This window comes from Lonchura striata, chromosome 9 (genome assembly GCF_046129695.1).
Source record: "Lonchura striata isolate bLonStr1 chromosome 9, bLonStr1.mat, whole genome shotgun sequence".
Lineage (NCBI taxonomy): Eukaryota > Metazoa > Chordata > Aves > Passeriformes > Estrildidae > Lonchura > Lonchura striata.
This window is the reverse complement of record NC_134611.1, coordinates 23,250,784-23,278,250: the sequence shown is the minus strand read 5'-3', so window position 1 is coordinate 23,278,250 and position 27,467 is coordinate 23,250,784. Positions and strand designations below refer to the sequence as shown.

Here is a 27,467-nt window from a genome sequence, read left to right as displayed (position 1 = left end):
AATATTTAATGACCTGCTGCTATACTAATTTTGCAGACACTGCTAAAATAAATACTTCCATATTAGCAGATGGTACAGATATATATTTCTACCTTGTTTCCTTTCCATACATCTTGCTGTGATCAGCAGTCTGTCCAGCACAATTCAAGAAGCTCAGAGTTCTGTGCTGTGGTGGTTTTTTTTGCTGATCTTTGCCCTCTGGACTTGATTTCTCATAAATCCACATACATCTGCTGTGAATATCCTCACTGTGGTGATAGAGTAAAATAAGTGTACCCAAAGTTCTGGGTACTGGCCTTGCATGTACATATGGTGCCCTGCTTTAAATGTTTGCTGTTATCCTTATCTGGAGTGGCTGTTGCTGTTACCATTCTGTGAAATCTCACAACACCAGCAATGTTCTGTCCTTTCTTTAAAACAGCAAAATACAACTTTAGCCTACAGACACACACACATACATATACATATATATATAGTTCCCCTCTTATCTGTGACTGAAAAAGAGCATGCATCTGAAGAAAACTTTGAAGCGTATTATTTACTGAATCAGTGTTCTCAGAATGCCCAATTTAGGTAGACTATGGTGCTTTATCTTTTTTAGAGCAAAGTTCTCCCTCTCTAAGGTGGTCTTTCTTATCTCAAGTACTCAGAAGAAAAACTGTATTAGCTAAAACACTCAGTCATCATTAAAAGTATTTCATAAAGCAATAACTTTGTGAGCACCACCAGGGACTCAATTGTGGAATTTTAGGACAGGCAGAGAAGTAGTTTCTTGTCCCCAAAACACCTTTATTTATACTTCAGTCAATGCTAGCTTTTCCCCTCTTCCTCCTCCCGCTCTGTGCTTCACACAGCAGCACATGAGGATAACCACAAATTCTACTCATCTGTTCTTCCAACTCCTTCAACATCATCTGTGTGTGGAGATCTGTTCCTCTACTTGTCAGACTGGACAATGAAATTATCCTGGTGGATATGATGCACAAGGAGAAGGACTGTGTTGGCTCGGTTTAAGTTTCTTCCAGCCTGAATGAGAAGTGGAGAAACATTCTTCTTTGGACATTTCAAAACCAAAAGAAGACAGAATGACACCAGGCTTCCCTGATGTCTCTGACAAGATTTTTGTACAAGAAGCCACCAGGTAATACAGAGAGACTGGGATTTTAATTTTTTGAGAAAATGAAGGAAAAGGGATTTTCACAGATACTGCAATACTGGCAGTAGTTGAAGTATTCCCATTTGTCCAGCTCTAGATTTGTCAAATGTGCAAGCTACGCTAATGGTTATGGTCACCACTGTTGTTTATACAGAAGAAAAATTTCCCCTGATGCTATTGGGCATTCATATTACATTAACCAGTGGTTTCAGGAATAAAACTTAATTGCTGTTACTATCCCATTTAAAGATAGCACAGAAATTAAATAAGGTTATGAGTAGGCCAGTGGGTCCATGTCTGGACAAGGGACACGACCCTTGTTCATACCCTGACAACAGTTCATGTTTTCTCACGTGATTCCCCAAAGCACTTCCTAAATGGATGGTAATAGTGATACTGATTACTGAAAAATATTCCTGATAAGCCCTAACTGCCCAGTTCTTCTGTTAAATAGACATAAGGTTACATCTTTTCTCCTTCAGAATTTTCCCAAACCACATACAATTAGATATCATCCAACACTCACATTCCCATTCTCATTAGCATTCTTGGATATATGCTATTTGTATTTTGTGATTTTCTGGTTTTAGTAGCCTCTAATACTTAAGAATGACCAATGCTACCTTTTCACTTTCTAGGCCCTCTGGGCCCCTACCTTCAGAAACTATTCTTTTAGGCAAATATTTTTGTATTGAATTAACTCTTTGTTTATCCATTGTCATAATTTTCTTACAGTTCTAATGACTTACTGTATCATGTCATCATTAGTTTCCCAAACTGAGGCAGATGTTATGAAACTAATAAATGGGATATTTTTCTTTTCTAGTATTTCTGCTTCCTCTGCAAAAAAATCTGCTATCATTAGCTAATTTAATACCAAGACCCTCAGGCTTCTCCTTTCTTGTCTTTCCAAAATGCTGATTGTTATTCTGTACCCACACACTTCTTGTTTGCAATCTTGGAATGCTTTCTGACCAGACACGTCCCTTAGAGATCCCCCTAACAGGGATTTGTGTTTTCCATTCAGTTTTCTTTAGAGGGTGGATTCTTTTTCTAGGAATTTTGTTATACTTTTTGGCTTTGAGAGATTAAGAGTTTGCTAAGTTTTGACAGATTCCTTCTATATTATTTCATATGCTGAATTTTGCTTTTTTTTATTTTCTTTAATAATAATTGAAATTAATTCCTCTGAGCTACAAATAAGAGCATGTCAACTCAAATGCACTGTTTACCTAGGAAAAAATAACCCAGACTTACAACAATTCACATGATTGTGGTTCATGCCTCATATATGTTTGATTTTACATAAAAGTACATAACAGACAGATCTAGTAACTTGTTTATTGGACTGGAAAGACTTTCAGCTGTCCTTTCAGGGGCACATATTCCAAATTGGTGTTACTCCAATTAGCATCTGCTTAATTACAATGCTTCATGTCAGGCATTGGGCACGGTGGGAAGTGGAGGCAGGGAGGGTAAAGAACCTACCACAGCCTAAAGGAGCAATTTTTTATATATTTATTGTTTTGGGAAGGCCTTTTATAATACAAGTCTGCTTGAACAAAGTGTAACAAACTCTAACGTGAGGAACTAATAATCAGCCCACCTACCACTTTCAACTTAAACATCAGGTAAAGAAACATTTTTAATAATCTTCTTGGTTATTTTAATTTTTTTTTTAAATAATATCTAGTCAGACAAGTCACATTTGGAGATCAGTCATACTACTTCAGAGTCTGCATTTTCCACTGAACTCTTTGAATTCAGGACATTTTTTAATTGACACGTCCTCTTAGAGACATCTTCACACCACACAGAGTATGTCCTCCCCATTTCCAGTCAGTAGGGCGCTGCACTGCTGGTTTCACTGGGACCAGTGTGCTCAGACCCACAGACCCTGAGGCTTGGGGAATTCTTGCCTGACCAAGTGACAAGGCTGATTCCACAGTATAAGTGAGTGCCATGGTTTCTGTTCATTACAAGACTCTACTTGGAAATCAACTTCCTTGAAGAGTAACTGGCTGAAGGACCAAAGATAGCACTGGAGGTAATGGGGAATTCAGAATAAACCCTTAAATGCCTCACTGTGGATGAGGGCTATGCCAGTGCTGACTCTGAAAAAAAGCTCTAAATGCAACTCAAAGCAATATGAAAGACCACCTGCACTGTGTTGTCTCTGTTGTCCCTTGAGATAACAACTTCTATTGTCACACAGCACCAAAATGGTTTGGTTTGAATTGTGTAATTTGGAACATACATACATTATAAAAATGCATGAGATGTGAGCCTTACAGGATAAAATGTAAAATCTATCTGAAATGAACAGGCTGTGAAACTGAGAGTTTGTGATGAAAAGAAGGATGAAAGTAGTAAGCCAGCTAGTGAACACATTGTGAAAAATGTACTAGGTACTCTGAATAATGGAAAGAAAGGGAAGATAACAAGAAACCCAAATGATACAATGTGAGGTTAAAAGAAATAATTCTACTGGGAACAGCCTGGAAACACTGAAAATGGGAATATCTGAAAAAACTTGCTAATACCTGAAGACTGTTTTGTCTTTCATAAAGGCACCGACCTGTTAAAATAAAAATAAGCCTAACAGTACCCAAATAGATTGGGACTGGGATGTGTTTCATTAAAGAATACACTGCTGAGTGCCTGTAGAAAGCCCTGTGGCTATATCTCCCGCTGCCCATCCATCAGTTGTGATTTAGTGCTCCCATACCTTTTGGCTGCATCAGCAGGCCTGTGCCCATCAATGACCATGTGGACAGAAGATTATTGTGAACAAGCACGTTAGTGCAAGACACCTATGAAGAAAATGAGGATGAAAAAGCAAATTATTCAATATTTATATTTCGTTACACACTGTCCTCAGTAGATAGGAAAGAAAACAGAAGTGAAATCTTCCACAAATAACAATTCCAATTTTTAAACAAGTGTAGGTTAAAAATTGTTTGTACTACTTTCCTATCAAACAAAGTCAATGATTACGCAGAATGTTAGGTGAATACTATAATTTTGAATACACATTTATAATTTGTACTTGCATTTGTGTAAGATAACAAATTTTGTGTACTCACTTAAGAAATACCAATATATTTTTGGCTTATTAATCCAAGTTGCTCAAATTTTAGCATTCAGATTTGTGAATTATTCATAACATAGCTGTGCAGTAGGAATTATTTATAGAAATGTTGCTGAAAATAGCATTCTTTGTAGACTGATTCTAGTAAAAGATAAAGCTAATTTTGTTAAATTGTTTAGATCAAATTATCTGCTTAGCCTTATTATTGAGAATACAGTGCAGACTATTTTTAACTACACAGTTGGGCCCTCAGCATTTCTGAGAAGAGTGATATAGAGTCTAACACATTCCACTGCTGCTGTTCTGGAGGCCTGCTGTGAATATGCAATTATGAATGGATTCAGTGTATGAATTTGCTTTGAACTGTACTATCTTGTATTGTGTTTCTGGGAACTGTTAAGCCATCCTGTTCTGTTTCTGTCCAGAATTCTGTCTTTTGAGGATATCATACATTACTGAAGAAGAAATAAAAGAAATCTTTCATAAGAGAAAGAGTAGGCAGAGCAAACAACATGACTGTTTTTATGGGATTCACAAGGGATTTGTATAGTACAATCTCAAGACAACAGATTTTCTTATTTTCTAGCCAAAAAGAGAATGTGTTGGAGTCTGAGGTACAATTAAAATGTGTTAGGAGCCCTAGGCCAGTGTTTCTGTACAAGTTACAAATGCTACCTGCACTGCAGCAGGGAAACAGTGGCAAAAGGCTGAAGATTGACTTATGGCCTTATCTCTGGTCTCTGTTTCTAATTGAGAGATGAGAGATGCTGCAGCCCCTGAGCACTGTCAGAAGTCAAACAAGTTATACCAGTTGAAGATCCAACCCTAACGAAATTCCCAGTTGTAATTTTGTGGTGTTACTGAGTCTAGAGTGATCCGGCCATCCCCAAGTCAGTAATTACTGGCTAAGCCTGGGCCTGACATCAGCTTGCCCCTATTTTCTTCCTTCCCTCCTCTTCACTAAAGGAATCCTAAGCTCAAATAACAAGAGACATTTTTTGCATCACTTCTGTCACCAGAGGTTCTCAGAGAAGTCTGGCTGAGGACCCCTTCTAATGCTGAAAAGAAGTCTGTCTTCTGCATAGAGAAATTTTCTATGTAGAGAAATTCTTAATTGCCTTTTCTCCTCTCCTTGAAACCTTTTTAACAAAGGAAGTCATGCTGCTATTTACACCCTGTTCATCATTAGCTAAATAAAACTCCATACATATTTCATTCTGGTAAAACCTTAATATTCAAATAAACCAGCATACTCCAGCAAACACATCAATTATTGCAGATTAGTCTGAGTTGATCAGGCATGTATAAAGATTTTTTTTTCTGCCCTAAACAATAGTTATTTGTTTTTTATGTTTGGAAAGATAAAATAATCCTGAGGGTCTTCATTCTATTTGTGTGGTGAATCAATATGCAAAAGCAATTTCCAGACAAAAAGACTGTGACATCCTTGGTGGTGTAAACTAGGTACCATACTGAAGACAGTCACTTCAGAGTTAGTCCTACATATCAGAAGACATAATAATTTTTGAGAAGACAGATACACTTGCATAATACAGTGACATCTAATGCTTAGAGTCATCACTAGCAACCACCTTAAAGTACATTCAGAGTTGCATTTCATACACAAAAATGTTTATGGAACTAAACATCATTTATATTCAGTAAGGATTTGCTAATCATTTTTCCATTAGTTATCATGCAGACACTGTTTCATTTTTTGCTAACACCAGGAAAATACAGATATGGTATTTTGAACTCACACTTTTGGGTTTTTTTTTTTAGTTCAGTTTCCAGGGACTAAATGAGAACAGTTCAATAGTGGAGTTTGAAAAAGAGAATGATTCCATTCTTTCTGGGCACAGTGACAGACAATGTCTTTTACCATGCACACTTGTAACCAAGTAATTAGGTTTGGTAAACAGTCACTATGGAACAAAAATTCTTAATCTTTATCCTGTTTAACTGAGTAAGAATTTAGGGATTTAGCTCTGCGTAACAGTTGCTTCACATTATGAATATATGATTACCTTTACCCTGTGTAATGGTGAGAGAATACGTTGTTAGCTGGAGTTTGGTATTTATTGTACTCAGTCTAGAAATAAAGTGCATTTATATTCTCCTTACATTGTAAGGAGATATAAATGTGCTACTTCCTTGTACACAAGTTATAATTTAATTATACCAAATCTGCACTTCACAGGTTAGATTTCACCACCAGTGCATTCAATTACAATCAACAGAGGTCACTTCCAGTTCTACCTCCCTTGCTGTCACTCCAGGGTTTTAGCAATTTAACTGTAGGTTCATATTGGTGACAAGAACATGAATTCATATCACATGGAAAGCAACAGGATTTTAGAATTCCTCTTTGTTGCTAGGCTGGACTGACCACATTAAAATATTATGACATCCTTAGGTTAAATTCTCTGTCTCAATTAAAATCAGTATTACTATCAAAGAGAAATTAAGGAGAAATTTGATATACAAATGAAATAAAAAATAATTCAGACTTGTTCCAGACTTAAATACTTTCTGTGAATTCAAATTTGGTTGTTCAAAGAACCCAAGCTTGGATAATCTAAGATTAACCCTTATGAAGCAGTTTTGTGATGTCCCTCTGAGAAGTTCCTGTGGCCCTTAGGAGATGGGTGATTAACTGTACTGCTGGGGCAGCTTCCCCCTCCATGGAGTTTCCACAGTGTGCCTATCAGGAAACCCTCACTGTACTATTAGTCCACTCTTTACTGAGGGAACTGAAAAGATGAAAGTGCCAAGCGACACAAGTTGATCCCTTGTCCTTAATGAAAATTGTGCTCCAAAACCTTCAAGCTTTTCTAGCATGTAGAGGTACAACTCATTTCCAGATGAAGTGAGACATTCGTTTTCTGTTTATAAAATTGTCAAGAAAGCCTTTGGAAACTATATAGGTCATCTACTTCCAAATTATGCCCTGGGATACAATTCTCAATGATCATTAGATTGGTTTACTATTATATGAACAGCACAGAAAAAGAATTGTTTCCCCCTTTAATCCCAAAGATGTTAATTATTGCTATTAATAAAAGAAAGTATTTACTATTCTTGTCACACTGCCTCATTTGCAATGGCACATTATCTTGGGAAGAGAATTGTTTTTGTATTCCTCCCTATTCTGAAATTCTCTATAACTCCCTGTGGGAAGAACAAAAGAACAGGTCTCGTTCTTCCTCAGCAGTCACACAGCTGATCTCACAATATGATGCTGAGTTCATAATGCTTCCAAGTGTTTACCAAAATAAGAGAGAGAATGATATTTGTTGTCTTTGACTTCAGATTATGAGATTTTAGGAGTATATACTTCCGTACCAATGAGAGGAGGTAAAGACTAGTCCAGAGCTCATTTTGGTTTTTAATGTTCCTTGTTCTTTCCATTCTTATTCCTTCCCCATTTACAAAAGGAATAATGTGGAAGAAAAAGTATTTGTAAAGGGACACAGGAGGGACCCTTCCTTTGTTCACTCTGACACTTACTTGGCATTTATTTTATCTCAGTTTGGCAAAATTACATTGCAGCTGTCTGGAAGTGATATTTAGTCTGTTATGAACTCTGCATGAAGTATTTTTAGATTTGATTTTGGTGAGCATCCTCTTAGTAAATTATTTCTAATTCATGTGAGTTGCATGAACCTGAGAGCTCCATTAACCTTCATTATGCCTTTTCCTCACTCCGTAGTCTGAGCTCACATAAAAATACAAAGAAAATATTTAAATTAAACAGTATCTTTTAAAATACCCCAAACTTAAACTACTGATTTAAGGAGGCACAGCTACCTTATCTACGCCAAGATCTCACTGTTGTTTTATTTGACTGCTTTTCATGGAACAGAGCCCAAACTGACATAGCCTCAGTTTCTTGTCAGCTCATTTTCTGTCACTCTGCTGCCCTCTAAAAATACTGCTCATTTTAATGTACTTTGGGGTATCCTATCCCCCCACTTTAATCTCAAATGAAGAGCAAAAAAGTCTCTTAGGTACTTCAGAAATTTTTCCCCTTCCCAGTTCACTCCCTCCACCCAGAAACAAATCTTGTGCTCCCTGCCTTCATCAGAACTCTCACAGAATCATAGAAGATAAACGAGGAACAGAAGCTTCAAAATGCCTTTAATCTATTCCTCCAAAACAGAACAATTCAGCATACTTGCATCATAAACTCTTAGCTCTGCATCGTCCTAGAAATACAGCCAAACTTTGAGTGCTTTAAGCTGACAGATGATGTCATAAGAGCATTTTCGCAAAAGTAAAATGAACACATTTGTCTCAAACTAAGACTTCAGGCCATTTGCTCTAAAGTTTTCAAAATCAGTGAATTAATTGACTGAGCATTACAGAGTTTGCACTCCTCCTAACTTGTAACTATGCATGGAGCTGGCTGATGGAATGTGCAGGTGTGATTGAGGAGATCTAAATACTGTGCTATGGAAAAGAAAGGAAAACAGTTGATCAAGTTAATGCTTGATCACATGTCACAAATTATATGCAGCCTGTAGTTCAATAATGTTATTCTAAATATATCTGGCATTCCTTATGTTCCCCTTTAGGCTTTATATAATTTCCAGTTCATTAACTCCTTTGTTAGCATTGTCTCCGTTGCAAAAGATGGTAACTTAAATTGTGACTTGTAAAAATGTGTTCCAAAGAAAGGGCTTGACCCTGGTCTCCTAGGAAAGTTTCTTAGAGCACTTCTATTTCAACCAACAGGATGCTACTTGTACTAAAACAACTTAAGCCTCCCTCCTTCAGCACTGTGCAAGGTCTGGGTTCGGAAAGTGGGGGTGTTGCTGTTCTCTGGAAGTACAGCACAGGACAGACTTGCCTGGAAAGGTTTACCTCAGTCTCCTGTTTCAGAAACCCACTGAAACACAGATATCTGTGAAGTCAATGATACTTGGTCACGTAGCATTGCAAGGAGAAATATACTAATTGATGGGAAATATGACACAAGTTTCATGAATTCATATTATATTTTATAAAACTCCTTAAAAAGCTGCAGCACAGGTTCCTCAAATCTAAGTGTTCTTTTCAAAGAGTAACTAGGAATTTGCATATTACTTAAAGAGTGAGGCAGAACCCATGTTCAGAGACTTGCTTGTATTCCTTTAGCTATAGAATATCCATTAATCTGAGTAATAAGTAGGCAAAAAAAAGTGCTGAAATAACAATCAGTAAGGTCCCATAAGGTGAAATAGGAGTTTTTTTTCTCCTAATTTCATGGATTAAATAATCAATTCATATTGAAAATTCTCTCCGGTTGTTGATTAGAACAATAAATGTTTCACTGAGCCACAAAAATTTTTATTCATATTTAATTCCTTTGTGAGTCAGTAAAATTAAATCAGTCTGGGGTCGTGTGATTCTTCCATGCATGGAATAAAAACCACCCAAAAGCATCACTGTACACAAGATTTTTAGTGATATGTGCACTCTCCTTTACTATTGATAAGGAACTCATGAGAGACAATAATACACCAGTCCTTTTCCCTTAAATTTTTATCTCAGTACTAGAGGCTGGCGTTTCTGCTGCATTTTCCTAAAGATTACTGGTTTGCCTTTCAGGACCCTCTGACATGTATCCAGAAAAAGCAGCAGAGAAGGACTGACATGGTCATAAATCACTTGCTACCGCAGCCTTGGCGTTGCCAGGAGTCCCTGCTTATTGCAGCATAACCCGGAGCTGAGTGCAGCCTGTGATGCCAACAAATGCCTCCAGGAAGAGAGTGAGGAAGAGAGACTCATGTAATCCAGAAAGCTCTTCATGCTCAGACATCCCTTCTCATCTGCTGCAGGACAGCTAGAGAGTCCCAAAGCATCCTAACACACAGCAGAAAGCTCCTGATTCTTGATTTTTGTCAGCCTTCACTCTTACACTTCATCCTGCTCTCTCTTTGAAAGAGCTCCTTTTTCAGCTGCACTAGTTTTTCTGGCAGAATGTGAGTGTATTACCCAGAAGGAGCATCATACTAGACTGAGGAAAAGTCTTAGGAAAGGGTCACGTAGAATAAGGAATAAAAAATATTATCTCATTCAGTTTAATCTGTTATTTTTATTTGTATTCTTCTTCACTGCTTTCTTCTTTAATCTTATGTTAGCATGTGAAGTATTTTTTTTCCTCTCTTACAATAGATTGCAGACAACTGTTTGCCAACCCAGAAGGCTTAAATTACAATATGAATACAGACTGTGAGTTGCCTTAGATTCTTCACAATTACCGAAGACTGACTTTGTGCAGCAATGTAACTGTCTCTATAGAACACTGAAAGGCTTTCATCCTGATGGTTACATTCAGAATGCATAAAACAGTGTTACAGCTACATCGCAGTTATTGTGCCTTTGGCATAAGTAACAGTGTTAAGTAATTTGGAAATATAATCAGTCCCTCAACATCTGATAAAGCACATTCTTGTTTAGGGGTGCTTTTCCAAGATATTGATATTCCCAACTGTCAGCCCTTTCCATTTCCATTGTATTTTTAAAGGGTATGTATTGTCATACCAGCCACACTATTTTCTTCAGATTGTCTTAGAGATAAATAATATTTGATTATCATCTCTAGAGGCATCTAATATTTAAATTTTGTAATTTTACACATGCAGACTGTAAGGGTCAGTTTTCTCTTTTTTATTATTTATAAAGTTCCTTGAGGATTCTTTTATCTAATGAAGCAGCACTTGCACGTTGTACTCTGAAACAATGTTGTTTCCAATTCATTACATAAGGAGAAATGAGGCATCTTGTGAAGTAAGCATTAGAATATGAAGTCAGAAAGTCTGCACTGCTAAGCCAGATTGGTCTTTGGGGAAATTGGATATTTCCACTCCACTAAAAAGCTATTATAATAACATTCTTTTGACTGCCAAGGAAGCTGCACTAGAGATTTCATTCGCTCCCTGCTTCATGTATCTGACTTCTGATACCTCACTTTTGAGTTAAAGCAAGAGATTTTACCTTTTTTTTCTGTGAATGTCTTGCACCTGCTTATTCCCAACCTTCATTCCTCTACTGGTTTGATTAGATTCTAGTATTATTGCCAAGTCCAGGACAACATAAGCTTGCAGCAATGCAGGAACAATATCTTCTGAATTAAAACACTAATTCCTCTGAGACCCGAAGTGCAAAGAGAAAGAGTAAAAACAATAAATTACATTTGTATCTAGATGGAATTTGCATTATACATTATACAACCCTGACTTTCCTGCTTTATCTCTAGAGCACAGTGCTACTGAGGTAAAAGCTGAAGTCTCATCTGCCTTATAAACCAGGGTTTTTATCTCCTCCATTCTTCCTTCTTGTTCTGGTGTGTTACCTGATCTTGTTACATTTTGACAGAAATATTTCCAAATCCAATATATTCTGTCTCTGAGACTGCTGATTAGCTCAAGGGATTTACAGCGGTGACATTTCCTGTACATCTGGGAACTTGTAGCATAGCATAACTCATAACACAAACTCATGAGTTTGTGTTTTCCTAGCTGGCCTACATGTAGTGCACAGTCCAATATTTATTCATAGGTCATTCATTATACCCTCAAGGAACAGTGAGGGAAGTCCAAACTAGGAAAGCTCATCACACTAGAAGGATTTTGCAAAGCTAAGTCTATAGTCTGATACCTTGGTTACTTAATACAGGTACCCTCAAGCTTCAAGCTCCAGCTCCTAGGAGAGTCTTTGACCCTGCAAGGGAGGATGGAAAATCTGGAGTTCTTCTGCAAAGAGATCCATATCTGTGAATCTCATCTGAACTCAATTGTTCAAACTGTAGCACAGAAAACTAATACACATTAAGGGAGAATTCCAGGTTCATGTATGTATATGAGCCAGGTAAAATTTTTAGGAAGTTGTATCATTTATTGAACCAACAGATAGAGAAAATGGTTTGCTAAGGGAAAAAAATGAGCAATTTATATCGCTTAAGAAACCATAACCAAGATTCTGAAGAATCAAAAATACACAAGAGCTGCAAACTACTGGGTATAGCTCAGACATATAACTTAACAATAAGAAAACATGAAAGACTGCCAGCAGCAAAACATGAGGATTGAATTCAGAATAAAACAAGATTGCTTGAATGTCTCCATTTAGGTGTGTTCTTGTAGCCTGCTTTCCAGACACTGGAGGATTCCCATAGACTGTGGGTATAAGTAACTTGTCAAGAAACAAAATAAATGTATTTCAGGTCTCTCAATTTTCTAGAAAAAATAAAGTGCCTAAACTGATACTTATTCTAAATGCTTTGGAAAATAAGTTGTTGCTTAGCCAAAAATATCCATTCTTCTTACTAATAAGCCATTGAATTTATGTGAAATTACTTGATTGACAAGTTTCCGAGGATCAAAAAGTCATTTACAACCTAAGGACTTGTCTTTCACCTATTAATAACTAATTAAAAGGAAACATTTTTTATATCAATCATTTAATAAAATCTCCAATAATAAATTTAATATTTTAATTTCAGAATATTTTAAATTCATACTATGAATGAAAAATGGGCATGTCACAAACTTTATCTACTGAGTTTCTCTTTAACTCATTAACTTCTTTGTATCCTGAAATAAGTGAACAGTGCATCAAAAATCTCACAGTCTGGAGCAGAGCTTAACAATGTGAGCAAAGGTAATCTATCCAAACCAAGAGGATTGTGATGGAGCTCTGGTTTAAATCATGCAAGTCATGCTCAGCCTTTAGAAACTGGTTTTGACTATAATGAGCACAAACTGTCTGCAGAGTGACTGTCATGTAATTAAGTTACTCCAGAGCTAAAACTTAGCACTTCATTTTAAAACTCCCCTTGAATCCCTCCAGGAAAATGTGGTATAAAATGAGGTTGGGTTTTGTTGAAGTGCCCTTCAGGAAATGATTTGTATTGTCCGTAAAATGTGTGTGTGGTAGTAAAACAAAAAGATCTTCCAACAGGGCTAATTTAGGAAATTATTATTAACAGTCTTCAGGCTACACTTGTCATCCCTTGCATCAGATATAAGACCTGCAGAACTCTGTTTCCTAAACAGTCTAAAGCAGATGAGAAGCTGCAACAAACTAATGCTTGGTTTCTTGGGATTTATTTCTTCTGAAAAAGCCAGTGTCTTTTAAATTGTCTGTTACTGTCTGTTCATTAGGAAGCTTTCCTGTTATTCCTGATGGTCCCCTGCTAAAATCCTGCATTAATGTGCCTGCCTTCCACTTGACCACAAGAGAGAAGTAGGAACACAGACAGGAGGTGTTTCCCTGCAGCAGCCATATTTTCATACTAGAGAATGTATTCTCACCACCTTTTTTCTTCATTACATGCTACATTAAAAAAAAAAAAAAAAAAAAAAAGAAGAAAAAGAAAAAATAAAACGAATAAAACTAATTCTTTCAAATAGCCCTATGGCATTCCATCTGGCCCCAAAGATAAATATTTTCCCAAAGCACTGGCTGAAGTAGATTCCATCTGGAATCACTTTTCTCCTTATTTGTGACAGATTGACTCTGCTGTATTCATAAAAAAAAAAAAAAAAAAAAAAAGCAATAATTTGTTCCATCAAAAAGCAAAAAGTCAATTAAAAAATTATGTGTGAAATACAGTTTCTTCAGTTTCCCACTTTTGAGCTCCACAGTATTATCTTCAGCATCTTCCTATTTTTGTCAAACCATCTCTTTTTATATAGATTTTAAATCATTTTATTCTAGTTATAAATCAAAAATGAATTTTCAAAGCTAACAATTATAAGCTTTAGTGCTTTTTTTATTGCTATTTATTGCCTTAACACCACAAGCACTTTGACAAATTGGCTAAGGCTTCTTTTTCAGTGCCATGTTAGTATCTTTTACTGTTATTGTTTAATGTTTTGGTGCTTTTTTAGAAGCAGGAAATGGGAATCTTGGTTAGGAATACACTAATGCAAGACAAAAACCCAGAAGAGAATTTTTGCTTGGCCAGGACAGAGGGCTATAAAATACAGATAAGAACTTCATAGTCTGAACTGTACAGTGGCTTTGATTGAAATTTCCTGTTCTTCTTTTGTGGTCCTTGATATGAGTTTGTGCATGTCTTTAAAATTGTAATTTTGGACTAAAAACACTTTCAGGAGCTCCAGCACAAGTTTTGGGTCCAAAGTTATTTTTGCCCTTGTACAAAGAGCTCTACTTTCTGTAGCACTGCTAGCCAAGCTGCAGAAGCTAATTACAAGATTTAGTAGAAATGTTTTATTAAATTTCTCTGTCATTTGCTAATAAGTTAGTTAAATCTCCCTGTAAAATTAATATCAAATCTTGAAGGTTATGTAAATGCCTTCATTAATCAAAATCTTGGCCTTTTCTTATTAATTAGATCTAAAAGCTTATGTAAAACTTCACCAGCATTGCCCATGAATTTTATTCTCATAGGCACATTGCTAAGCCATCCTTTAAAGACTCCTGACTTTGTGATTCTCAATTGGTGAATTTCCCCCATTAAAGCTAGAAAGAATGCCTGCATTGAACTTCTTGTGGACAGAAACATTTTCCTCTGCAAATGAAATCTTTGCTATTGAGTGTTCACTGATGCTCACTCCTCACATGTTTCATATTTTTCTCCTGTGGGATAATAGTGGTGTTTTAATTTTGATATTGTAAACAGAGGATTATGACTGCATATGGGGATTAAGTACTGGAAATGATAAAAGAATAGCCCAAAGTGCTGAAGAGACATTAAAAAAATATAGGTTGTGGAGAGTGTCAGTAAACAGAAGGCTTCTGATGGGGTATCACTTGAGTACTCATCATTTATACTACACTGCTGACAGCTCACTAAATCCCACAAAACTGCAAAATTCCAGTCATGTCCTAAATTGGGAATGGTCTTGTTTCCTTTGGTCATAAACTACAACTGTAAAAGAATGACTGTGATGTGACTTGATGTGTATTATTAAGGAGCCTGAGATCCTGGAATATCATGAGCTGTATGAATGACAGTAGCCTTATTTGTCTCTAAGAAGAGGCAACTAAGAATATTAAGCTGTTCAGGATTTTGTTAAGTCTCAAGGAAGAGTCTCAACCTTCCCACAGCAGGCAGTGTGCCCGAGGTGACAGAATGACCAGACTGAGGATGGGCACACTACCATGGCTGCCACTGTGCCCATGCATAAATACTAAATTTGGTTTAGAAGGTGCTTTGAATTGTCTTTTTGGCATCTTTCTTTTGGTATATTCAAGTGACAAGGTAGAAGCAAAGAGGCAACAAACCCTAATAGATCACCACTAAATATGTTTCAGTTTTTTCAGATTTCCCCATCTCTTCCTTCCTGCAGTGCTTTTTCTCTCCTGAGAGTTTTAAAGTTGTTGTGAACTTTTCATGTCCAGAGTAGCTTTTACAATCTTGTTTCTCACTCATATGCAGAAATCTCAATCATCCAAATCAAAATTTAGAAAATTGGCATTTTATCATTTCAGGGAAATGGTAGCCAAGATTAACCTACACATTATTTTGTCTTTATTTATACAAGCCACTGTTACTGTCTGAGAGATAGGAACACTGATCTTCAGAAGATCTGGGACATTTTTGGGGTTTTTTTAATATTTCTATTTGGCGTTCATTGCTGTGCATTACAGAAGTGCATTTCCCACAGTATTACCTTCAGACAACAGCATTAATTTAATAAATTTCTCTTTTTGCTCACAGGGGGCTGGGAACAGAGCTTTGGACCTTCAAATTTGACACTCAAATTCCTCATCCCTGAGAGGCTGAAGTTGCTAATAGCATTCTTGTCCTCAGCAGTCCTATGGAGGGGAGCACCCATTCCTTACAAGGATGGATTTAACTCAACCCCTCAGGGTTACACACCAATTTAAATGATTCTAGTAAAAAAAGAGAAAAAAATAGGGTAAAGGGGAAGACTAATAGAAATTAACAATTGAATCCCTTAAAGTGAAATATTATTTAAAACTTCCATTTCTGTTCTGTAAAACATAAATAGGAAATTAAAAAGACAGCAAGAAAAACAGTATGTCATAACTTCTGTAATGTTTGTGGTATATTCTCTATTATTTTTCTTCAACTAATACAATTTTGATTACCAAATAAACAGCTTCAATTTTTCTCAGAATTACTCAGTTCAGAAACTTCCAGGATTGTTACAACCTTAGAAAATAGCAAGTGCTTGCATTCTATACCCTTATTTAAACATAGAAGTATTTTACAGCATCTGGGATCATGTTTGTGGCATATCCATACATTGCTTTATCCACTACTGCAAAGCAGCATGTTTAACTGAGCTGAAACAGCACCTGGCTCATTGTGTTCAAAGCACTACACAGCATTTAGAACAGGTTAAGTATCCAGCTGAAACTGCAAGAAGCATTTGTTTGACAGAACATAGCTAACTACTGGAATTTGGCCATGGTGTTAACACCTCTGTCTTGCAAGCAAGATTGCCCATGGAATTTTCTCAATATTCACTTACAATACTTGTAAGCTTTCATCCTTGTTTAAAATAAACTAGGCCTTCTGGGATGGTGTCAAGAAGCAGAACACATTAAGAATGGATTTGCTTGCAACGAGACACATTCACAAAATCTTTTTATTTTAAGATGTTGCAGGAAATGTGTGGTGCTTTCTGAACATGATGTAATTTTCATTCTTGGAATTTCTCCCTACAGAAAAAGATCTTTATATGTCAGGAAGGAAATGTTGTTAATGCCACCATTGTTAGAAAATCCAAACAGGAAGATGCTACAGCCTTTAAATGCCATTATCAGTGCCATGCTGGTTACACCTATAAACTCTTGGTTATTACTGTAGCCTGTGGGTTGCCAGACCACTGGGAGTAAGCTCAGCTTTAAATTTCTGAAGAATTTTTCCCTATTTCATCTCTACAGAGTAGATGAGAGAGATATGTTAGAAAAGGGTGATGTGACAGTTTAAGAGACTTGCCAGCAGAATGTGTGGAAACGTGGGATGAAGAGCAAGTCAGCAGGATAACCCTCCCTACCTTACTTTTATTAGTCAGTCTTGACAATGATCTGCATTGGGAAATATAGGAGAATACAGCCAAGTGTTTCTGTAATGCAAAGTTGTACATTTACAAAGAACAAAGAATTGCTTATGAGAATGCAGCAGAAATCAAACAGTAGATGGTTCCTTTGCTCTCAGTTCCAAAGACAGCACATGGCCAATGCAAATACAGCCATACAGCACACAGCTGCTAAATAAAAAGGAGATGAGCTGATTTCTGGGCTCTGAGGGACAGCTTCTTTCCACACAGCAAAACTAGTCTTTCCCTCTTAAAATGCTGCATCCATGTCCAAACCATCTAACTGAATCATGCCCAGGCATAAAAGGAAAAGGCAATTAGGCTGTGTGGCATTAGCAAACACCATGGTTTGCTGTGGGCCAGCATTCAACCCCATACCCCAACCCTTTTATATTTGTAAGTGCAGACATACCCCACTAAGTCTTTTCCCAAAGACAAAATTCCCCTTTGACAGGGAATTTTATTTTGCAGACCCTTCCCACTTTCTTGATTTTTGTCTTCTCACTTGCAAAGATTCAAGGAGAATTTAAAAAGGCACAAATTTACCTGTATCTATTAAATGTGACATTCCACAGGCAAGCTCCAGTTCAGGGGTAAGTACTGACTGCAGAGCTGTAAGCTTGCCTTAATTAGAGGAAGGGCCAGTTATACTGCCCATTCTTCACAGTCTGAATGCACTTTGGCTCTAAGTAGCTTAGGTTTCTGTTTCCAAACATCTAGTTACAGTCAGAGCCAGCTGAAACCAGTTATTTTATTAAATTATTATAGATTTTACTGATTTTCATGGCTCAAGCTCTCTCCAGGATTATATATGATCTCACTTCATGGGGAAATATCAGTTTCAGCTCCTGTAATTTCTTAAAATTTACTCTCTATGAAAGCCAGCTCACCTACCTCATCCAGCCTCAATAGAAAAATATATATTTTCAAGATGGAAAACCAAAACTGTACATTAAGCATGAAAACTACTTCCGGAGGAATTCTGTGTAAATTCTCATATCCAATCCATATAGTTCTGGAAGGAAAGCAAAACTGCAACAAATTCTAGTCCCAAAACCATCTAACATTGCATCCTGCCATTCTGTGCATCCTCAGAGCAAGACAAGGTATCCCAGAATCCTCTGAAAATATACAGATTTCCAGCCCCTGTGAAAGGAAAAAGGACTGGCTGCACAATCTTTAGTCATTATCTACTAAATAGATGTCTCCATATATTTTAGAAAATATGCTCTGTCTCCCATTAGATCCATCATCATATCACACATTTGAGAGAAAAGCTTATGAGGTTTTATTGAGTACTTGATATAAATGTTATTAAAAATTAAAATGGCAGGAAATCAACAGAAGAAGATTTTCTTTTTATTTCACTTAGTCCTTCCCCACCCATTTGTTTTTCCAGGCTGTTTCAATTAACTGCAATTAACTGCAGACTTTCCTAAAGCAGACTGCCCATCGTGCTTCCTGTTTCAGTCAATTCTCATAATGAACTAATTCTTCTGTAGAGTCACTACCTTGTTATTCTGTACACTTGGGATTTGCTAACAGCAGAACACAAGAGAATAGGTGTGAAAAAAACATGAAAATGTTCTTTAATGTCTTCATTCAAAAGAAGTTCCCTGAAGCCTGAAAAATTAACAAGCAGATAGCTAAGACCACTTCAGAAAGGTCACTTCAAGAGCATTGGTACAGAAGCATGTAATGGACATTAGACTAAAAATCCCTTGCTCAATGCTTCTCTAAATGGAGACACCTGATTGCAGAATGCCACTGTATATGCACTGATGAGCTGTGAAAAGAGATTTTCTAGAAAGTGCATGTACCTCTCAAACTGCCCTTAAAAAAACCTGGATATTGCTTCTCACCAGTAGCACTGCAAAGCCACGGGGTTGAACAAAAACAGAATAAGATGAAAAAGGCACAGTTCTCTAAATTCAGACCTGCAATTGAACTGACAGCACAGGTTTGTCTTTTCTCAGTCCATCTGCAGCTCTATGAATGCTAATTGCCATTCCAGTGCTGAGAGCTTTGCTTTGTGCATGCATTAACCTAATGTGAATAAATAATCATGCTCAGGAACATAACTAATGAACTGCCATTTTTTGAACCAATGTACTACTTACACAATACATCACATGAAGATAAAGAACTAAATACACTATAGAACAGTGCAATGAGGGAAGCTTTGGCCTTTCTTCTTGAGCTTACTTTCTAAACCTAACCTGTCAAAGTCCAAACTTACTGAGATTTAGGATTCCTGATTTTGCTCTGCTTCAAAGGAATGTAGTTAAGCTGGGTGAGCCATGAGTGTGCAATCACTTCAACATCAAACTTCAGGTTTCAAGTGTTTACACAATAGCATTTACCCATGAACACAATTTTGAATTGTAACAAATTTTTAAGGTAGCACTGTTTTTTATATATATTAAATACACTAACATGAGGGTTAAGTGGTTGCGAGGGAACTTCACAATTTCCTCTTTCTTACAATCAATGCTTTCCTCTGGCCAGGAGGTAATTAGTTTTTGGGTGGGTGGCTGGGTATATTTTCACCTGTTGCTGACTCAGGACATTTGCTCTGTTGCCGTTCCTAATACTGACGTTAATTACTTTTTACAGCACACAGGTCCTACTGCCTCGGTTGTAATAAGATAATGTTGGGATGTATTATCATTTTCAGTAGACTTAATCCCTATCAAAATGTAACAGGATCTCAAAGTGAAAGTAAATATCAAAGACTAGAAGAGCCTTTAGACTATTTATTAAATAAGGGTCTTAAATAATACCTTTAATGACCCTAGTAATTTGTAATACAGTAATTGAATATTACAGGACTAGCATACAATAATGTTAACAACATTGAAATTGCTACAGACTGATAGACTTTTATGTAAGATCAAAATATGGCATCTGAAGTTATTCTGTATGGATGCTTCAGCTTCTACTGACTTTAGACAAAGTTAACTAAAACAGGAAGTTATACTAGCAAGTATTTAGGGAAATAAAGAATATTGTTCAAATTTTAGAATTGCTGTTGCATTCTAGCTTTATTCAGAGCAGTTAATCATAAACTAGAAATGTGAAATTGCAGCTTTAAAATAAAAACCAACAAAACAAAAAATACAGAGCTGAAATGAAACAGATCATAAAGTTTTTTTTCTACTTCCTAACAATATGAGAATAACTCTTCAGTTATTCTGTGTCTTCAGGTACGATCTTTGTATATTTGACCTCAGATGTAGAAAAATGTTCTACTCTTTGCTTGCCATTTTTTAATTTACACAATTATTTATTGTAAAATACAGCTAAAAATTTTTTAACACAATTTCTTTAACAAAAAGGGGGTTAAAACACTTATACAGTTTGGCAAAAACAGAAACAAAATATAATTTCATTGAGAATGTCCACTGTTCAGGAAGGAAGCCTTTTTAAGACTGTGTTCCCATGCACATCATCTATAGCAATAGTGCTCTGAAGCAATACTTGACAAATGGGTACATAAAAATATCGAATACACAGAATAATGACAGTCCCAGGGAGCAGGTGCTTACCCTGTCTGTGTAAGCACCCCTGGGCTGGCATTACCTTTGCAGCTGCCAGGTATTTGCAGCCCTGCCAGAAAAGGTTTCCAGCTCAGGTGAGCTCACTCCTGCAGCCCCCAGGCTCCCAAACACTTGTAGAAGCTGCCCCCATCCCTGCACTGCAGCACAGAGGGGCTTTAAAGCCCCTGTGCAGCTACAGCAGATCTGGCTTCAGCACCAAAGGGATGCCAGAGCTCTGGTAATGTTAAATTATATAACCAGCAAGGGAACTAGAGGATCACCTCCTGCTGAGCTCTGTAAAGATGTGTCCAGCAGCAGTACTGGGATTCACATGGCAGCAAGCTTTCTCTTCTGCAGTTAAACCAGTTGGAAGAAAATAAAGTGCTAAACTGCATAACTGCATTAATGAATATTCTGTCACAAGAACAAAGGAGCATATCATCTGTTAGGAATAATCAAAATAACAAACAGCATTCTTTCCAGGAGGTGACAATACCTACATAAAAGATGACCAGCAGTAGTTTTTAATCTGGGCATCAGAAAACTCTTTTATTGCCTTTTGAATGTATTTTGTCCGATGTTAAAATTCAGGAGGAGACCAATTACATTCTTCTGTGAAACAGCACATGTAGAAGAGAAGAAAACCAAAAATGCCAAAAGCTGCAATTCAGTGTGGTAAAACAAAATTCTGTCATTACATTCAGGTAATGTCTTGGAACCAAGGGAATTAGTGTGCTTATTAAACTTCTAAAAGAGGACAGGAATAGAAAAAGGTGATAAAACAGATGAATTAGAATCTTTTTTTGTATTAGGTCTAGATAGGATGCTGAGACACTTCAGAAGAATCTAATAAAACTGGAAAATTATCCAACATTATCAAATGACAGTTCAGCAAAAAGGCTCACTTCTGATGTCAGGACAGTTCAGTTTGCACACATGTTCAGGGAACAGCTTTGAGACCCTTTCCACAGAAACACTGGCTCAGGGAAAGGCTCAAATGCCTCCACCCACTAAGCCCTTCATCAGGCTGAGGCAAGGCCTGACTCAGCTTTCAGTCTCAAAATCACCATATCAAGAATGGACCACAGGGACTCTCTACAGAGAAATGTACATAATGACCATGATCAGGTAATCCAAGCTTATATGAACTTTATCTCCTGAAATACAGAAAATACTCTGAGTAAAACAGCTGTGATCACATAGCCTTTCTCAAATTTGCCATCTATGCACAACTTCTAGCAACAATGTATTTCAGTGTGTTTCATTGTATTCAGATCTCTTCAGTGAATTAATTTTTTGAGTATATAAAACATTTCACAGATCACATTACTATGTAACTACCACAAAATATTTAATACCTGGATACACAGATTTTCTATATTCTGTTGCTAGGTGATTCCTTAAGTTTATATAATAGCTCTCAATGGGTTTTTCTATTTCTTTTTTAAGAAATAAGTTGACATGTGTCTTCCTTAAACTGCAGATATTTACAGAAATCATTCTGAATGGATATTGAAAGAGAAATGTCTAGCCTGAATTGGTGCACAGGCCCTGACAATCTGAAAAACTGTTTGCAGAGTTACAGTGGCTTTAATAAATACTTCCATGTTGACAAACACCCATAAATATACATCCCTTCAGTTTCACTGCGCACAGGGTTCCTTCGTAGCACTGCCAGAAGTCCTTAAGAAAAAGTAATTTGCTTTGCCAAGGCAACTCCAGAAACTAAGTCCATAACTGCCCTGGGGAAAATGCAGTAGCCTGTCTCTCAGCAAACTTTATGCAAGTTTTCTCTTAAATAACTGCCATTAGAAATCCTCGCTCAGCACTTCTTTTACAAATAATTCTTAAAAAGTAAAGCTGCCCCTATGGCACAATGATTTCTAGACTGTTTTTTCTGCTTCTCTCCCCCCTACACTCAATATATGAGCAAGATAAATCGCTACAGAACCTGCAGCTCATTCTACTAGGGAGCAGTAGATTTAACAGCAAAGCCAAAAGAAGTCCCAAAATGTTCAATCCCCAATTTATCTTCTGTTCTCATCCAAGTAGCAATGAAGACATAGTGAGTCTGCCAACCCTGGGAGTGATGCGATAATTCTTGGTACAAAAACTTGTAAACTAACAAGAACACTGAGAAATGTGACTCTTCACCACCTCAATGGTTTTTTATGAACAATAAAGATCTTAATAACAAGCTGTGCAAATAAAAAAGTCTCTGATGTTGTAATTTATGAGAGATCAGCAAATCCAGGAGGTCCAGAAAGGTGTCTGGCCCTTTGGTGAGCAGGCTGACAGTTCTGCTTCCCCATGGACAAGTACAGAACCATATTTACTAACAGGCTTGAGCATATTTCTGCCGAAGCACTGATGGAAAGTGGGGGGGTTATTTGTGCTCAGGCTTTTGCATTTCAGACAGGAAGACACTGCTCTGCCTGGACTGAACTAATTAAGGGCTAATTGACTGTCTAGCACCTATAAAGGGATAACTCACCCATGCCATCTCCCACTGGAAACTGCAATGACTATTAGCATAGAAAGGATTGTTTATTTCGTGGTCAGCATAAGACAGTCATAAGTATTTGTTAGTAAGAGCAGAAAGAGGGCAGATGAGGATATGGATGTTTTTAATGGATGACTAAATCTGGGTAGCTTGATCTCCTTTCATGCTGTGGATGTTGTGTGCTGCAGTCACGCCTCTCGCTGCCAGCCTGCACTGGGATGATAATCACTCACTATGAAAACTCATTAGCTCCACAGCAATGAGCCCTCCACTGCTGAAGCTTGGTGCTGTTCTTAGTACCATGGCAATGATCTCTAACTGGATGTCCCAAACTCTCCCTTCTCTGGTAGGACTAAATACCACCAGAATAACCACTTCAGATACTCTAGTAAGTAGCTGTTATATGTCGCAAGCTATCTTAATGCTGAATTAGTATTTAAGTGCCAGCAAAAGCATTAGTTTGTTGTCTCTTTGTAAATCTCTTTTTTAGCTACTAATCTTCCTATCATCTCTTAATGCATGCTTCTTTTTGGGCATCATAAAACTGCAGGTGAGCATGTTGTGGTCTTACAATGAAAGGGAAGGTTTTGAAATAGTATCCTTAAATATGTAAGAACAAATGCCTTCATCTTGAACATGAAATGCTAAAAAGAGTAAAGCAATGTCTTTTCATTTGTCTAGACTGTTCTTCCTATCTTTAATGCTCCAGAAAAATGCATTGTGTTGTTTAGAAAATTATATCTGGCAGTACCTTTATTTTTGAAAATTTGATAATGTTACCTAGTAACTATTCACTACAATATGCAAAGTGTCTGATTCTTTCCTATTTTTCTTTATTGGAATACAGTTAAACAAATAAATAGCTGTTAGAAACAAAATAAAATTGGTACTAGGGGGCTAGATACCAGAATTTTTGAAAGGGTGATAATGGGAATAACACAAATTACAGAAATATCACTTTGTAACATTAACATTCATATACAGCAGCCTCAGTTAATAAAAACCTACAGGAAAGCTGTGAATAGCTATGAACTCATGAGAAGCCGAAACAGTCAAGTAACTTTTTACTTTAGAGGGAACACTATCCTGGTATCCATAAGTTATATTAGAACATAATTTTCCTAAATGCTTAGTAAAACACTCTTGTCAATGTAACTTTTTGTGTGACTGCAATCAGATGTTTACATAATAGTAGGTTATGTAAAATATAAATGTAACTGTAGTAGCTCACAATTCTCAAAACTCAGAATTTTGTAACTAAAAATTATGCATTTACTAATCAAGATGGAATAATTTAATATATGCGTGCAGGAAAAGTACTATTGTAGAAAATCACTGTATTTAGTATATAAATATTACTACTTTAAAATTAATTATGTTGTAAGAAAAATTCAGTTATCTTTTAGAGCAGCAAGATGAGAATACAAAGAAAAGCTCTATTTTATTTTCCTTACTGAGTCACAGTATATATTGCTAGTTCTTGTAGCTGTATATTGTAAGTAGAAGTTCCCTATCACATTTACATCCAAGTTTAAAGTGGCAACTGAGTAACTACAAGATGCACACTAGTTTTTATGATATTGATATATATATATATATATTTATACACAAACACAAATACATGTGTTTGTACTGATATGTTCAGATTCCAAGTAGTACAAAGTGTCATGGAGCCCTTGGCTACAACAGGGCACTGCTGATGGAAATGCCTTCTAAATATTATTTCAAGAATGCTCTTTTCACTCATCGAGTTGAGCTATATGCATATTTTTTGTTTTGATAAGGGTAGCAAGAGTTCCAGTAGAGCTGGGAAAGTGATCATAAAATCTTGATTATCTGAGCTTGGCAACATCTGCCAAATAAAGAAAACATGAATTTTAGTCATGTAGAATTCTTTTTACACAAAACTGAGCACCACGAATCTGGTACCTTTCTTAAAACTGTAGATGTTGGTTAAAAGACTTTATGCCCCAAGTGCTCAGTAATAGCAGGGTCATTGCTGACTGATTTTTGGCTGCCATCCAGAGTTCCCCACTTGCAGCTTCTCTAGTGAACTTTGCAGCAGGAGCACTTCTCTAGAATTTCTCTCTTAGCACATACACAGCTCACAAATTGTGTATATTGTGCAATGTAAAAGAAAGAAAAAAACCTCCCAATTTCCTCCCTTCAGCTGGAAGAATTGTAGAAGCATGTGGAGTCAGATAAAGGGTCTCCTCTTTTGAGCTCTGTTTCAGTACCAGGGTTGAAACTGCAAGACAAACCATCTTCAATTACTTCTTCAGAGGAGTCACTGTTGTGAAAAGCCTGTGTTCTTTTCTTACCTGAGTCCACAAAGATACTGGCACCACTTTAGAGATGAGGAACTCTGCAACTCCTCCACTAAGCTGCCAGGAAGGCATCAATATCAAAGCTTCCCAGTTTAAATAATCACTTTCTCTGCTGGCACTGAGTACAATTTTATAATATAAATAGCAACAGATTCCAACTGTGTCCAGACCAAAATTACTTCAGTTATATCCATTAGCATCTGTACCATGAAATTCATCACTCAATGCAATATTAGAAAAGAATAAAGCACAATATTAACTTTAAATTACAGTTTAGTTTAAAAGGGAAGTTCAAAAACTGTTTCTTTTACCTATTAAGTTCCATCACTTGAATGCTTTCAGTCATGTCATTATATTGTTTTCTGTCATTCCTACACTATTTTTGTACATCCCATTAAAGGGATACCAAAAAAGTGTTACCCTGCTCTGCAAACAAATGTGATTTTTTTTTTTTTTTGCCTTTCTTTCTCAGTTGTGGTTGCTGTAAAAAAGAACAGATTATGAATTTCCAGTTTTTTGCTATCCCAGTGAAGGACATGCAGTGTCTTAATGGCCCTGTGGCTTGCTTGCCATGAGCCCCATTCCCCTGGCCTAAGCAGACACTTTTCCATCCCACCCTGAGCAAGCCCCTGGTTCCCTTGGCTACTGCAGTGGAAGCCCAGGGAGAACAGTTCCTGAGAGCTGCAGCTTCAAGAGCACACCAGTCCCCCACATCCAAACTGCTGCTGAGCCACTTGCCACCCGTGAGTCACACACTGTGCTCTCCCCAGGCTCTATGTTTGTTCTTTCCTGTCTTTGTTGTTTCCATTAGTCTAAAGTAAAAGTCATCCAGGCTGAAAGGACACGTTTGTTCTCTGCTGCTGAAAAACTGTAACTTCCCTTTGCAAAGAATTAAATCAGCTGTTTTGTGCTGAATCACAAGCAGAATACCATTCTCATCCACCCTGGAAACAGTGTGTGCTAAACTCCTCTAGAGAACTATTGCAAAGCTGTGAGAGATGGCAAAACTGGGAAACTGCCAAACTAATTAATTAAGAGTAATAATTGTTGACTAGTAGGAACCTCATTGCGGACATGTACTGCAAAAATAAAAATATTCTGCTGCAGTGTTGTTTTCAAACAACAAAAAATCAGTTCCTTTGATTGTTATTATTTTGTTGTTCCAGACTCAGATTAGCCCCAAGGAAGGGTGGCAAGTTTATAGTTCAGCCCAGGATCCTGATGGCCGTTGCATTTGCACTGTTGTTGCACCTGAACAAAACTTATGTTCGAGAGATGCCAAAAGCAGGCAACTCAGACAACTACTAGAGAAGGTAAGTCTTCCCAAAAAATTCCTCCTCTTGGTCATTAAATTTCCCATGGAAATCTACTGCTTTCCTTCTCAGTTAATGCATCATGAACTAATGAAGAGTTACCTGATACAAATTGTTATTCAGGGTATATCCCCTATCTGTTTTCTCACCTCTGATTGTTATTTATCCATTTTCCTTACATCACACCTTTCCCATGCCAAGTTCCATCTTCTCTTAGTCACTCTTCCCAAATTCTTTCTTACATACAACAGGACAGATTTTTCTGTGTAAAATCAGTTTCAAATCTCACTTCAAAATAGCTCAGGCATTTAAACTACAGCTTCTGCTTCGATCATATGAGACTGCTGAAGGTCATTTCTCATCTCTTATTAAAAAATAATGAGAGAGACACAAAAGCATCTTGAAAGCAAACTGTGTAGAGTATAATTTTTTTGTTTCTTTTTCTCAAGTTTATTTATTCATTTTCTGATGGTGCAAATTTTCCCCAACAGCCCAATTCTTATCCAGTATTAT

The 27,467-nt window shown here is 36.9% G+C and overlaps 1 protein-coding gene across 3 annotated transcripts in view; it reads left to right on the top strand.

Annotated features, from left to right (window-relative positions):
• The window catches only part of OLFM3 (olfactomedin 3), a 49,984-nt gene that overhangs the window by 8,263 nt on the left and 14,254 nt on the right, over positions 1-27,467 (top strand). Inside the window, exons 1-3 of one of the 3 annotated variants that reach the window (XM_021543293.3) lie at positions 23,574-23,719; positions 25,108-25,114; positions 26,814-26,954. In XM_021543293.3, the coding sequence (XP_021398968.1) occupies positions 23,574-23,719; positions 25,108-25,114; positions 26,814-26,954 (294 nt within the window). Of the gene's footprint in view, positions 1-23,573; positions 23,720-25,107; positions 25,115-26,775; positions 26,955-27,467 lie in introns of those variants that run through there. The other 2 variants (XM_077785474.1, XM_021543292.3) reach the window with 2 other exon arrangements.